The sequence below is a fragment of the Canis lupus genome, chromosome 8 (genome assembly GCF_003254725.2).
Source record: "Canis lupus dingo isolate Sandy chromosome 8, ASM325472v2, whole genome shotgun sequence".
In the NCBI taxonomy this organism is placed as follows: domain Eukaryota; kingdom Metazoa; phylum Chordata; class Mammalia; order Carnivora; family Canidae; genus Canis; species Canis lupus.
The window spans coordinates 42,869,935-42,885,305 of NC_064250.1; the positions used below are offsets into that span (position 1 = coordinate 42,869,935).

At 50.9% G+C, this 15,371-nt stretch overlaps 1 protein-coding gene across 5 annotated transcripts in view; it reads right to left on the reverse strand.

Annotated features, from left to right (window-relative positions):
* Positions 1 to 15,371, reverse strand: part of ACTN1 (actinin alpha 1) — a 94,748-nt gene that overhangs the window by 59,070 nt on the left and 20,307 nt on the right. The window contains exon 1 of one of the 5 annotated variants that reach the window (XM_025444160.3): positions 10,057 to 10,080. The exons of 3 other annotated variants lie outside the window; for them this stretch is intronic. In XM_025444160.3, the coding sequence (XP_025299945.1) occupies positions 10,057 to 10,065 (9 nt within the window). In that variant the 5' untranslated portion in view covers positions 10,066 to 10,080. Of the gene's footprint in view, positions 1 to 195; positions 256 to 10,056; positions 10,081 to 15,371 lie in introns of those variants that run through there. One more of the 5 variants, XM_025444161.3, reaches the window with a different exon arrangement.

Here is a 15,371-nt window from a genome sequence, read left to right on the forward strand (position 1 = left end):
ATGCTCAGCTGGGCCTGGCTTTCAGAAAGCACACCTGGGGAAGTGTCCCCAGCTGAGTGGGTGTCAGGGCTCCCAGCCGGCCACCACCCTACCACCTATTCACTATGGCTGGTCTCTCTCTGCAGGCCTCCCTCATGGGGCAGCAGAAAGACGCCACTGTTCCCCCTCTGCCACCACCACAACCATGATACTCACCTCCTTCTTGTCACCCCACCTCTCTCCATCCCCCACCTTTTCCATGCTTCAGTAGAATGTTTGCAGGGACAATGGACACATGGCACTGGGAGATCCAAGTTCTAATTCTGGTTCCACCACAAGGGAGCACAGGGCCCCAGACTGTCCCAGAAGCTTCACGGTTTCCTCACCTAGAACATCTTCCACTTTAGGGGGGGCCACACCTGCCTCATAGCTGTCTCAGTGGACTCTTGTGAAATCAAATGACACAGCCACTAGGACAGCAATCTGAGGGCAGCAAATGCGAGAGTTTCCAAAATTGGCCTCATTATAAAACATGCTGAAAAGGCAGATCCTAGGGATCCCTGGGCGTCTCCGCGGTTTAGCACCTCCCTTCAGCCTGGGGCATGATCCTGGAGACCCAGGATCAAGTCCCGCGTCAGGCTCCCTGCATGGAGCCTGCTTCTCCCTCTGCCTGTGTCTCTGCCTCTCTCTCTCTTTGTGTCTCTCATGAATAAATAAATAAAATCTTTAAAAAAAAATGAAAAGGCAGATCCCACCCCCAACGACCGGCATTCTGGTTCAGGAGTTCTGGGGTGGGACCCATGAATCAGAATTTTTAACAAGTATCAAGTACTCCAAGTGAACCCTATAATCAAGCAAGTTGGTGCAACTCTAGTCTCCGAGAAACATAGAGGAAGTCTTACCACCTTGCCTGTGCAGAGAAGGGCAAGAGGCGTTTGCTAGAAGCGCTCCTTGGCTCTGTGCACACATAGGAGATAACAATCCCTGCCCACACTTAGGGGGCCACCAGGTCCGGGACATCAACCGGAGTGGTTGACATCCTTCGTCTCATTTAGTCTTGGCAGGGACCCTGCAGGATAGATTGCCTTCTTTAGACAGAAAAAGAAACTAAAGCTCAGCATAAGGATCTGCTCAAGGACACAAGGCTAAGATGGCAGAGCTTCCCTTCACCCCAGAACTGGCACCACCAAAGCTTGAGTTCTTCTCAACACACTGCAGCCTGGCAAGAGGAACTGTCCTGCAGATGGGGCAGGACAGTTCCAAGGAGAAGACAGCGGCAAGTAGGACCACCCTTCTGTTCCCTCCCCCGAGCCTGGATGGGGTCCCAGTCATCCTATCCTGCAGGACAAACGGGGACCCCACTTCATGGACACGGAGGCTGCTATTTCCTGTCTTCAAATATAAGGGAGACAGGGGTCCGGGAGCCGGCAATCCATGAAGGTAGGCGGGACCCAGCGTGGAGAGTCCTGAGCCAGAATGCCTGGAGTTGAAGTGAGGGTCTGGCAGGAGAGGGTGCAGGGATCCAAGAACATGTAGCATTGGAATGAAGCCCAAGGTACCCTGGACCCCTTCTTCCCCCAAACACATAATCCCTGCTAAGTGGGTGGCAGCAACCCCATGACAATGCATGGAGAGGAAGCTGCAGCCACCCAGCCAGAGAGCTTCACACCACCCCTTCCTCCTCCCATCCAGCCTCTCCCGGGGGGCTCGGCCTGGGACCAGGCAACAGAGCAGCACAGGGAAAGCACAGGGCAGTCCCCAAACCTCACCTTCCAGCACCAAGTCCTCACCTGGGCCTGGTGGCTGGTGCCTCCCCTCCCACTTGAAGGGCACAGCAATGACCACAGCTGACAATCAGTGACATTTATTTACCATACAAGCACTTTGTACCGGTTATCACACATACTCTTTGCAACAACTTTAAGAGTTAGATTTTGACCCCCATTTCAGAGATGGAAAAACTGAGGCTCCAGAGGGTTAAGCACCCCAGCTGGCAAAGAACAAGCCCTCAACCAAAAACCAGGAGTTCTGAGACACCAAATTCCACAGTTCCTTCCCCTGCTTTCTCCTCCCTCACTGGGCATCTACTGAGCACAGGGTACCAAACCAGCTACTACCAGAACAAGAGATGGCCCCACTCCAGGGAGCCCCAGCGGAGCTGACGGATGGACGTGGCTCATGGTGGAGCCAGCAAGCAGGCAGAAACCAGTTTGCTCTGTGTGGGGCTCCAGGTGCAGCCATACTTGGCAGCCCGGCTTGAGACAGTGGTCAACTGCAGGTGCAGCAGATGTGGTGAGAACAGAAATCGGGAGAGGACATTCTGCTCTGTTATCTAGCAACAGACAGAACTTCTCTCCAAAGGAAGCTAGGAAATTTTACATCAGTCTCTGTAACTCAGTGGCCAAAAATCTATCTCACAATTACCCTCCAGGAGAGCCTCTGGCACAGAAACAGCCTGGAACAGGAAGATCGGGAGAGGGGCAGAGTGGGAGGCATGGAGAAGAGTGGGGCCCTGCTGGTTCTGGGGACCCCACTCCTCTCCAGAGTGCCCAGGAGGCTGCAGTCCCCTTCCCAGGATCTGTAGCAGGAAAAAGGCTGGGACCTGGCCCCAAAAGATGCCAGAGCTTCTCATTAACTTGGTGGCTCAAGACTTCCCCAGAGCTGTGCCACAGCCAGCACCAGCCATGGTAACCCCATAGTGATCCCATGGTGACCCAGCTGGCCAGCCCGCCCACCTCTGTAGGCAGCTACTGGGGCAAGCCCAACTGACCAGGGACCTGGCCCTGGGGGGAGGAAAAAGAGGTGGTATCCAGAACCGTCTGTGGACCTATCAATCCTGCCTTGGGGGCTCAAAGTGCCTGAAAAGCATAAACAGTCAATACACAATACATAGCAATTGCACTTCTGAGTAGTCACAGAAAAGAACTGAAAGCAAGGACTCAAAGAGATATATGTACACCCATGTTCACAGCAGTATTATGCAGAATAGCCAAAAGGTGGAAGCAATCCGAATGTCCATCAAAAGATGAATGGGGGCACCTGGGTGGCTCAGTGGTTGAGCATCTGCCTTTGGCTCAGGTTGTGATCCCAGGGTCCTGGGATCGAGTCAGCATCAGGCTCCCCTCAGGGAGCCTGCTTCTCCCTCTGCCTATGTCTCTGCCTCTCTCTGTGCCACTCATGAATAAATAAATAAAATCTTTTTTTTAAAAAAGATGGATGGATAAACAATGTGGTGTATGCATACAACGGAATATTGGTGAACCATAAAAAGGAAGGCAATGCTAACAGAGGGCACAACACAGATGAACGTAGAGGACATGATGCTAAGTGAATAAGCCAGATACAAAAGCACAAAAAATGTACAATCCCCCCCTTTTTTATATATTTTATTTATTCAGGAGAGAGAGAGAGAGAGGCAGAGACACAGGCAGAGGGAGAAGCAGGCTCCACGCAGGGAGCCCGACGTGGGACTGGATCCCGGGACTCCAGGATCATGCCCTGGGCTGAAGGTGGCGCTAAACCGCTGAGCCACCCAGGGATCCCCATACAATCCCACTTTAATGCAGCACCCAAAGCAGTCAAATTCACAGAGAAGACAGTAGAAGAGTGGTTGTCTTGGGCTCGGGGAGGAGGGAATAGGGAGTTTGTGTTTAACGGGGACAGTTTCAGTTTTGCCAGATGACAAGAGCTCTAGACCTGGACGGTGGTGATGGTTGCACAATGCTGTGAATGCACTTAATGTCATTGAACTGCACACTTCAAAATGGTAAAAATGGGGGTGGGGGGGCACCTGGGTAGGTCAATCAGTTAAGCCTCTGCCTTCAGCTCAGGTCATGATCCCGGGGTCCTGGGATCCAGCCCCAAGTTGGGGTCCTTGCTCAGTGAGGGGGAGAGGCGGTCAACTTCTTCCTCTGCCTCTCCCCCCCACTCGTGTTCACACACTCTCATGCTTTCTCTCTAAAATTAATTTAAAAAAATTTTTTTAAATGGTAAAAATGGGGGGCATCTGGGTGGCTCAGTGGTTGAGTATCTGCCTTTGGCTCAGGGTGTGATCCTGGGGTCCTGGAATCATGTCTTCATCAGGTTCCCTGCAGGGAGCCTGCTTCTCCCTCTGCCTATGTCTCTGCCTCGCTCTGTGTGTCTTTCATGAATAAAAAAATAAAAATCTTAAAAAAAGGTAAAAATGGTAAATTTTATGTTATGTCTAGTTTACCACAAACAATCTCTATTTTTAAGTATATAGGGACGCAGATTAAACACAAAACCTTTATGTGTGGCATAGAAAAAAATAACCATATTACATGCAGGGAAATTTTTTTAACCATAAGCAAGTCATACTCTCATAATAAAACAGAACAGACACTGAAGACTTATCAACCCAAAACATTTCAAATCGTGATCCATGCAAGTGTTTAAGAACTGCCCACTCTATGCAGCAGGGCAATGCCATCGCCTGGCTCCTCTCCTTGCCACCAACGCCAGTCTGCCCGGCACTAAAGATGAGAGACACCTGCCCCACCCCCACCCCCCTTGGCAGGAAAGGTGGACTTGAGGTGGGGGGCCAGCTATAATGCACAGGACCTCCCCGGCCCTACACCCCTCATGAAAACAGCAACGGGGGAGTGCCCCCAGGGCCAGAGGTGATGGGGAACCAGGGTGCCGCCCCTCCCTGGGCACAGACTCCATGGTGACTCCGGCTTTGGAAGGAAATGAGCCAGTGTGCCCCATTTCCCCTTCTAGGAAGGCACGAGGGAATGACTTAGCCCAGTCCCTGCCTGGGAGGGCTCTGGGGAAACCTTGTCCCAGTTCACTCCCATCCCCTCCCCCTCAGGAGGACAGGAAGCTGCAGGGAAGAGGGAGAAGCACAAAGGCCAAGATGGGCCTTTCCTCCTCCTGCCCTCAGTTCCCACCAAGGAGGATGCAGACTCGGGGCTCCGGCGTGGATGCTCCCACCGATGAGCTGTGTGGCCCTGCCTCAGGTTCCTTATCTGTGACTCAAAAGGGTGGGATGCTTGCTATCAGTGGCTCCTTTTGGCTCTGAAACCGTAGGCTTCTGTACCAGCTGGGCGAGATTGCAGAACTGGGAAAGGACTGGGGAAGACAAGACAGGGCCTTGGAACAAGGAGAGCCTGGCTCCAGGGACCCGAGCCCGGTACCCCCCCGCCCGAAGCAATGCATCTGACTGGAGCACCAGCACCCCCGCCCTCAGACCACACCACTCGGTCATTCAATTCATGTTTCCCAAGCTCTCGGCCGGTGCCAGGGGCCGTGCGAGCCCAGACCGCCCAGGCCGCCCAGGCCGGAGGCATCACAGCCTCCCAGACGTCTCTACCCCGAGCCAGCCCTCTGGGAAAGCAGGGCCTGGAAGAGTAATACAAGCAGCAGGCAGAAGGGGAAGCCGTACGGGGCCCCGAAAAGAGCACCAAACCAAACTGAGAGCCAGGGAAGTGTGGTCTGAATCCCACGTCTGCTGCTGATTTGCTGTGTGAGGACCCTGGACTAGCTTCTTCAGTCCTCTCTGCCTCAGTTTCCAGATCTGCCAAGAGGGGACTGGGGCCGGTGTCTGCAGGCCCTTCCGGCTCTGGCAGCTCGGAACACCTCATCCCGGGATCCCGGGATCCCAGCAGCACTGCTGACCCCTGACCATCCGGGCCCCAAGGACTCCAGACAAGCCGAGCTGACAGTCGGCCAGCTCCGGGGGAGTTCTGAGGCACCAGGGACGGAGCCGAGCCCCGCCAGGCCCAGCTGCTGGAGGCCGTCTGAAGGCAAACATCTGCTGGAGGTCCACGGATACAGTGGACGCCGCAGATTTCTCAAGGCTGGAACTCGGGATGGGGTCAGAGGACCAGAAGGAAGCTTTGTGCATTCTCGGCGCCCCAGTGCCTGGCAGGGCAAAGTGGTGCCCCCCCATCCCCATCTCTGCCGGATTTGAACCATAAACACAGCCCTTTTCTGAAGGGAACGGCTTAACACAAACCAGATGTGGTAGGGACTTTCCCCCACCCCCTCCTGGCCCTAAAATTAAACATTCAGTGTCTCCTCTGCCAAATTCACTTGAAGGCCGAGCCTTAAAGAGCCAGCACCTCCGGTTCTCACCCTCACACGTTCTCAATCACATCCCTGCTTAAACAAAATGTCAAAATCCCCAAATGGCAAGTGTGGATGGGGCGGCCCCCCAGGAGTGCCTGGCACCCATGCGGGCCAGGGACAGACTGAAAAGAAAAGGTCACTGGAGAAGAAATGTGGATCCTCTACCACCAGCCCCAAAGGGACCAAAAGGGCAGTCTTCCAGAGGTGGTTCCTAAGCCTGGGGAGCACCAGCCCTGTCCCTAGAAGACTCTGGAGATTCCTGAAAAGTCCATTTCCAGGACTAGAGTTTACAGTCTGTAAAAATGGGATGAATAACAGGCATCTTATTTACCTCTGATCTCATGCAGGGCTGTGAGGATCCAGACAGAGTCCATCCACCTCAAGAGAACTGGACTCTACTGGGCTGCCAGGCTGGTTGCTCCCCTGTCCTGAAAGATCTTTCTAACCCCAACAAAAGGCCCAGACATCCACCTATCTGTCCTCACCTCCCCATGCTGCCCCCACCCGTGCTAGGGCCATGCCTCAGCACCTAGCACTAATCAGCTGGCCCAGTGGAGGCACATCTTACCTCCCCAGCAAGAGGACACGTTCCCTCCCCTACTCTTTAACTCGGGAAACCATGTCTTATACCTTCTGTGTACTCCACAGCACCTAGCAGTACACAGCACACACACTGAGCATGCTCAGGACAGACGGTTAAATCTCACGTAGCCACCAAGCAAAAAATATAAATAAATAAATAAATAAATAAATAAATATTCAGAGAGGGATAGTGCTTCAGATAGAAATTACCTGACTTGCTATAAAATTTAAATACGATTTTTTTAAAGATTTTATTTATTTGACAGAGAGAGAACACACAAACGGGGGGAGCAGCAGGCAGAGGGAGAGGGAGAAACAGGTTCCCCACTGAGCAGGGAGCCCAATACGGGGCTTGATCCCAGGACGTGGGGATCATGACCTGAGCAGAAGACAAGGTGCTTAACCAACTGAGCCACCCAGGTGCCCCTAAATACAATTTTTTCTTAAGAAGTATTTCATCTTACAACCTCAAAACAGACGTTTTCATTTTTGCTTATCATCTTTCTGTTTACACTGGTTTTGACAGTTGCAGCTGATTATAATGCACATACCATATAGTGTTAACATTCAACAGACTACTGAATATTTCATTCCTGTATAATCTTTATAAATGTCATTTTAAAGGCTTGAAAAAATATGTTCTATCACTATCAGGTAGGTTCATGAAATGTACGCCCCCTCCCCATGTTACTTAGACATTGGAAACAAATTTCTAGATAGCCCAGAGAATATTCTTAGACATTTCTATTCTGTTGGACAGTCCTCTGCAGGCAAAATCCTGGAGGCTGGGGGAGTAGAATTACCAGGCCAAAGGGTATAAACATTTTCACAGCTTTTGCTACATAGATGAGCCATGATGCTGGTCCACAGGCTGCACCAATCCCAAGTGCCTTTAGAACACAGTGCAACTAGAACTTTGTTCAACTAGAACCTTTCCTGATTGGACTGTCTTTTATAAAACTGTTTCTCAGTGAAGTTGTATTGACTGGTAGATTTCATCAACTCTAGGCTTCCAGAATAAGTGCTCTAGGGATCCTTTTTCTTGGATCTTTGCTCCAAGCCCCACCTTTTCCATACTAACCCTGGTAACCCTAGTCCGTTCTATATCAATGGCTAGTTGTAGAGCTGAGGCCTCCTCTACCAAACTCAGTCTCCCCCATTTCTGAGATCCCTGATCCCCTTCTATACTGAGGCCCCCACAGTACCACATCCATAGAGAAACTCCTGATAGTCTGAGAGGCAACCAGGGGGTGCTTGACCTAGAGCCCCCAAAATGATGCCCAGGGATGTTGCATTGCACTTAAAGATTTAAACTGAATCTCACGGGCCTTCTAGGCTCCTGGTTGCCTGGGTCCATCATCAGGGGCCTGAGTCTGTGCCAATAAAACACACTGCTGCTAGCAGACCCCAGGCTGAAAAGACCCAGGAGCGTGACAATGAGGCGGCACTCACAGTCTAGAGCCAACCCCAAACTCCTGTTGTCACGCTGTCTGCACGAAAGCTAGAACCCAGACAATAGTTCACAGTCCAAATTTGGCTCAATGGACACTAGAGGTTCAGAGGTCACTAAGGTGCGACAGGGTGGGGTACAGGGCGAGGCAGGATACAGAATGCTGAAAAGCCCTCTCTCCACAGGAAACTAAATAACAGAGCTGGATGTTCACTGAAAGACACAGATGTTTGTGCTCAGTAAGCAGGCAGGGCCACCTGTGTGTTAGAGACGGCCCTTTGGAATGCCCAGGATGAGAAGAGCGTGGCCCCCAACATTAGCACTGCAGTATTGCTTTAAAACAGCCTTGCACAAAAAAAAAAAAAAAAAAAAAAAAAAAAACAGCCTTGCAGGGGCGCCTGTCAGAAGAGCATGACAAGTCTAAATCTCAGGGTCATGAGTTCAAGCCCCACCTTGTGCATGGAACCTCCTTAAAAAAAAAAAAAAAAAAGAATTTAATTAAAAAATAAGGGATCCCTGGGTGGCGCAGCGGTTTAGCGCCTGCCTTTGGCCCAGGGCGCGATCCTGGAGACCCGGGATCGAATCCCACGTCAGGCTCCCGGTGCATGGAGCCTGCTTCTCCCTCTGCCTATGTCTCTGCCTCTCTCTCTCTCTCTCTCTCTGTGTGTGACTATCATAAATAAATGAAAAAAAATTAAAAAAAAAGAGATACGAGACCCATATTAATAAAGAATGCATTAAAAAAAAAAAAAAAAAAAAAAAAAAAAAAATAAAACAGCCTTGCAGACAGTCAACTGGCCCAAAACAATGCACCATCAGAGAAGCAAAAACAGATTTTCTTTCCTTTCCTTACTTTCCCTCTACATAATGTGGGTTTAGGATCCAGAAGAGACATTTGGTTCACATTTGCGGGAAACTCCTACCATTCAGACTGAAGCAACAATATTCTCCATGTAAACCTTCATAGAGGTCTCTAGCATTATCTAAACATTAAGTAGGGAGCTTGCTAGAAATGCAGATTTCTGGGCCCTGAACCCAGAGCATTTGGTTCAGCAGGTCTGGGAAAGGCTCTGGACGCTACAGTTCGTATATGAACCCTAGATGGGCCTTGGACCACCCTTTAGTAAATATGGCATCAGAGGGAAACTCTCCACATGGGTGGCAGAGAGCAGACAAGCCCACTGGGACCAGAATACCTACAGGAAAGTTGTGGCCACCTGGAGTGGGTGCCCGATTAACAAAGTGCAGGCAGGAGGTCCTTAATTGCTATGTGCCTCCACTCCTCTGGGCAAAGGAACCTCTCCCTCACAGAGCAAAGCATAAGTCACTGTCTCCTCAGGAGTCCCTCTCTCCTTCCCAATTACCGTGAGTCTTAATTGGACCAGTCTTTATAGTCCTTGTGGTTTTCTGGGTGGGGAGAGGCAAAGAAGGTAGAGTGTCTAGCAAGCCAGACAGAACAAATCAATCCCAGCCTGTCCACATGGCCGCCAGCTGGAGCACCATGAGGCCCTGACAGGGAGCTCTTTACCCAAACAACACGAACAGCAGCTGAGACATTCCAGTGGCTTCCCCCTTCGGTGCCCCCAAGGAAATGTCCCAACACTGAGAATCCCTCTGGCAAATCCCACAGCTCCAAAATTCTGGTCATCCACAGCCCCTGGACATTGGAAGACTGTCCGCAACTGTGTCAGATGGGCTGGGCTGGCCATAGAACACTCCTCAGATTAGGATACTCAGCATTAGCATCCTCTAGATGCACCTCCAAGACAGCCTGAAGGTTCCAGTTCCAAGATACCAACATGTAAGCACCGTCTCTTCCTCCCCCAAGAAACACTGTGGACCTCCAGGTATGGTCCCTGACCAAAGCACACTCAACTCCATGCATCTAGCACTAGATTACAATGAAAAAGTGGGAGAGCCAGAGCTGCAGGAGAAAGGGACCCTCTGTGCCTCACCTCTTCCATATTGAAAATGACGCAAACGTCCAGGTGTGTCACTAGTGTTCGCACAGCACCAAGTGTTCCAAATGCATTCACCCATGTTGGCATTTGAAGCCACCTAAAAAATCTTTAGTTGGCTCCTAAGAGTTCCCAGGAACAGAGGCCTCATTCCCTATTTCAGGTCAAGTCATTTCATGAGCAGCCCAACTTCCTCTTCCCACCACAGCATCTGGGAGATTCGGTCAGATACGTAACTGTTCGGGTGACTGGAGCTGCCCAGTGACAGAAGTTAACACTGCGGAGGGGCGGGGGAGCAGGCTGTACCCCAGTCAAGAGTTCAGCAAGGGCCCAGCCGGCACAGGAAGTGGGCTCTCCTACCCAGAGGCTTCCTCCTACAGATGGGGGACAGGACAGCGTCGCCCAGGCCATGGACTGTTCGGTTCAGGGAAGTGAAGGGGGGTGTAGTGAGAACAGGACACAGAGTCGGCAGCTTTAGGTTCTTATATAGGACTTCTCCCGCTTCCCTTCAATTTTATCAGACAAGCCTCACAGACAGACAGGAACTGGGAGGATGTGGTCAGCAGTCAGGTTTTGGGTAAAATTTTCCCCAACATGGATCCCACGTCTTGACTACTTTTCCACCGACCCTCATCAGCCTTGTGTCCCTGCCACTTAGGCCCTACCTGGCATGTGGTAGCTACTGAAGAATCTGCTAAGTTGTCACTGGGGGATAATATTTCACATTTTCCTCCCAAATATTTCAGTCCCGACAGTTCTCTGCACCACCTTCTATGCATCTAGCACTAGATTAAAATGTTAGCAAGGACTTCAGATTAGAAATGTAAACCCACAGCCAGGTGGACCAGTGGCTAAGGTACTTTGGGTCAGAAGAAAATCGGGTGCCCCCTTCCAGGGAGGGGGTACCTGGGACGGCTATGCGGGGGGGGGGGGGGGGGGGGGAGACTGCCACAGACCACAGCTCCAACCCCTGCCTGACAAGAGGCAGTGGGTTCGCTACAGCAGCACCCAAAACCAACACCTCATATTCTTAGTATGTTAGAATTCCAGGTAATCTTTCTTCTCTTCCTTATACTTTGCTGCATTTTCCACAATAAGCATCACTTTCCATTCTAATAAGCTAAAAAAATTGGTTGTGTATTGCTGGTGGCACATTACGCCAGTCTATCTTATTTTTTTTTAAGATTTTATTTATTTATTCATGAGACACACACACACACACAGAGAGAGAGAGAGAGACAAAGAGAGACATAAGCAGAGACACAGGCAGAAGGGGAAGCAGGCTCCATGCAGGGAGCCTGATGTAGGACTCGATCCCGGGTCTTCAGGATCAGACCCTGGGCGGAAGGTGGCGCTAAACCGCTGAGCCACCCAGGCTGCCCTAAGTCAGTCTATCTTATGAAGGCAACCGATGAATATGTAAAATGGTCATCTCCCTCGACCAATTCATTCAGATCCCCAGATACTAACCTAAAATGCAGGAAAGTGTCCGGATGAAAGTAATATATATATATAGTGGCATTACCTAGGATAGCCCCAAACTGGAAACCATGGAAATGTCCACCCCTGGGAGAATTAAGAGAATATCTGTCACCTCACTGAGGAGTAAAGCAGCCGGTAAAGCTCCCATGCTAGGCCCAGCCCCAGCGGGCAAGCCATTTCCTTCCAGGAGGGCCTCGTCCCTGCTCTGGGCCAGAGCGCCTGGCTGAGACATAGAGCAAATCCAAAAGTGCTTCTGGAGGATATCCTTGGCCTCCACTGCCTTCCTTCTGAAAAGGCAGATGGGCCAAACTCGTTTTCCTACCAAAACTTTGGTCCTCACATGCCTAGTACCTAAAGCAAACAGTCCTCTTCTCTGTAAAGGTCTTGGAAAACCTCTAATAAATACAGGGCCCGGGAGTCCACACAGATGGCTCTCCAGCCCCAAGCATCTGCAAGGAGTGAGGTCTTGGCCTAGGCTGAACCTCTAGAAGCAGGAGGATGAGATTTCATTATTCAGCTTCTCACAGAAATGCCTTCATATAACTGTGACTTAACATCCTGTCTACTGGGGGTTGATTTAAGTACCAATATGCAGGGGCACCAGCTGGCTCAGGTAGAGCATGTGACTCTTGATCTCAGGGTTGTAAATTCAAGCCCCATGCTGGGTGTAGAGATGACTTAAAAATTAAAATCTTGGTCAGCCCCGGTGGCTCAGCGGTTTAGCGCTGCCTTCAGTCCAGGGTGTGATCCTAGAGACCCAGAATCGAGTCCCACGTCAGGCTTCTTGCATTGAGCCTGCTTCTCCCTCTGCCTCTCTGTGTCTCTCATTAATAAATAAATAAAATATTTTTTAAAAATTAAAATCTTAAAAAAAAAGAAAAAAGAACCCATATGCAAAAAAGGTCTCTGTGTGTTCCATGAAACCACTACTGACGGTATCATCCATCACACCACTCTCCTAAAATGGAAAAACCCTGGTGTTCAGTACTTACAATGTCTCTCCCATGAACTGATATACTTCCTTTTATTAGAAAACAAACGTATGATAATTCCAATTTCCCCTTTTCTTTGGCTACCAGGAAGCTCAGAACTAGGGTCAAGGCAAACTTACAAAAAAAAACTAACCTCTTATAACACTGTTTTCTCAACTACTTCATCCATACCCTGACAAAGCTCAGAGCTTGCAACTTTAAAACTTTGTTATACATGAGCCTTTTAATGTGTTCTCCTAAAAGCTTTTTGGAAAAAAGCAAAACAGTACAAATAAAAAAATATTCATGAAACAAAGTCTATACTTGGATCTCACTTTCTCCAGAGAAGGAACACAAAGGCTGTGCAACTATATATGAAAATTTAAAAAAACAAACTTTGATAAAATGCCATGTGGAGAAATAAAAAAGCAGAACTAAAACTATACATACTATGATTACCACTATCAAAATAATACACTTATGAGTATAAACATAAAAATAGGTTTCTAAACCTATAAATTGTGTGTTTAGGTCAAAGGGTTAAAATGAGCATATCCACCCCCCTCACCAAAGTTGTTTGTCTTCTCAAATGGAAACAGAAGCCCATGCAAGCGAAATAAGCAGGCAAGCAGAAGCCAGACTTCCCTGGCCTTTCCAGTGTCACCCCCAAGGCTGCCACACTGGGGGGAGGGGACAGGCTCCCTAGGGACTGGAACCCAGTGTGGGGGGCGGGAGGCTGGATTTCTTAGGGTCTTGAAGAAGACCTGGACCCATGGCCTTGGAGAGGGGCAGGAGCCATCAGCCATGACCCCTGACCTCCAAATGCCTAGGACTTGACTGGCAAACTAGTGCCCCCTCAGCCTTCCCACTCAAATGTCACCCTCATCCATATCCAGAAACTCCCCTCAGGCCTGACTGACGGACATTCACAACCGGCCTGCACACCTCCTTCCACCACCACCCTGCGCCCACACACCTGCAACCACGTCCTCCATGTCCGTCCAGCCCAGGGGACTGCAAGCCCAAGGCCAGCACAGCTGTACTTGGTGCCCAGGCGACATGAGCCAAGTGGCCAGCAGACGGGACAGGTCAGCCCCTGCTGAGGGCCAAGGTTTGGGCAACTGGACTAGAGGCTTCCTCCTGCCTCCTCTGAAGTCAGCCCCCACCCCCCCCAACCAGGGCCGCCAGCCAAGCTCTTTGCCTGGCCCACCTCCTCACCTTTTGCCACCATCCCCCTTTACCTGGCTCACCCAGACATACTCCAGATTGGACTTTTAGCTCACTCTATCACTTCCTCCAGCCTCTACTGTGTCCATCTTTCCTCCAGTGACAACAGCCCACATCGGGGCAGGAAGCCTCAGGGGTCTGTGGAGCAACCAGGCCCTGGAGAGCAAGAGGGAGGCTGACTCATCACCTCGCAGGTGGAGTGAGCTCATTCCCATCCAGGGCATCCTCAGAACCAGAAACTCACAGCAGAGGTGGTTCCCATGGCAACGGGCCAGCGCCTCCTCCACAGAGGCTTCCCTGGCGTGTACCCACCGCCTGTGCCAGGGGTCACTTACCCCGCCCTCAACCCTGACAACAGAGTGAGCGGGGGCCTTGGGGACCAGGCGAGGCAGAGCTTCTCCCTCCACACCCCCACCAGCCTCAACCAGTCTACCCGAACGCACTTGAGACCAGGAAACACATGACCCCACAGTTCATTCCTTCTCTGGAAAGTTTGATGATTAGATATTCTGAGCTAGACTCCATCTCCCACACAACTCCCACCAGTACTACTTCTCTCCCTCGGGCCTCGCAACGTGGCCTGGAGCCTTCTCGACACAGTCAGGTTCCCCCCACTACTCCTCACATGGCTCCCACCCTCCCCACCAGACTGTGTGGCTCCCCAACCGTCCCCTCAATGCGCAGTGTCCAGCGCAGGCAGCCGCGCGCTGAGCAGGCCTCAGGACACGCCCAGAGCCCACTGCTGCCCTGAAGACGGCCGAGCTGGTCCCTCTGCTGACTCACCCAGGGCGCTGTCACCCACCCCCAGGTCTCTTTCTCTTCAGCTGCTCCCAGCCCACGCCTTCTCACGCATCCCGTACCCCACCCTTCCCAGAGCTTGATACTCACTGTTCATGCCTCTGGTCACACTCTTTGCCTGGCCCACCTCCTCACCATTAGCCACCATCCCCCTTTGCCTGACTCACCCAGACATACTCCAGATTTGATTTTTAGCTCACTTTATCACTTCCTCCAGGAACTCCTCCAAGGTAGGTTGAGGCCTTCCTAGGGCTCCCTTCACTGTACGGCGTGTGACATCTTTGACCGTGACAAAGAAATGCCTGTTCATGGGCCTGTCACCCACTGGCCTCTCAAGCACCTGACCCTGATCTGCAAAAAAGCAGTACTTATTATTTGTTAAATCTCAGTGGTGAGCACATGGGTCTTTGTTGTGCTATTCTCCATACTTTTTCTTAGATTTAAAATGTCCTTAAAAAGAGACCCCCTGAGTGGCTCAGTAGTTGAGCATCAGCCATTGGCTCAGGGCGTGATTCCAGGGTCCTGGGACCATGTCCTGCATCAGGCTCCCTGCAGGGAGCCTGCTTCTCTCCCTCTGCCTATGTCTCTGCCTCTATCTCTGATGAATAAATAAATAAAATATTTTTTAAGAGTGTCATTAAAAAAGATGAAATGACCCGACCTCCCCTTCCCCCCCCAGGAAATGTGAACTGAGTGGATAGACTTTTGTTGGCTGCGGTGCCCCTGGCCCCATATGTCTAATCACCTCAAATATCTGGCTGGACTCATCCTTTGGAAACTTTCCTCCCACCCTGGGGCTGGAGTGGTGCCATGTGGCCAGTTACCAAGTCATTC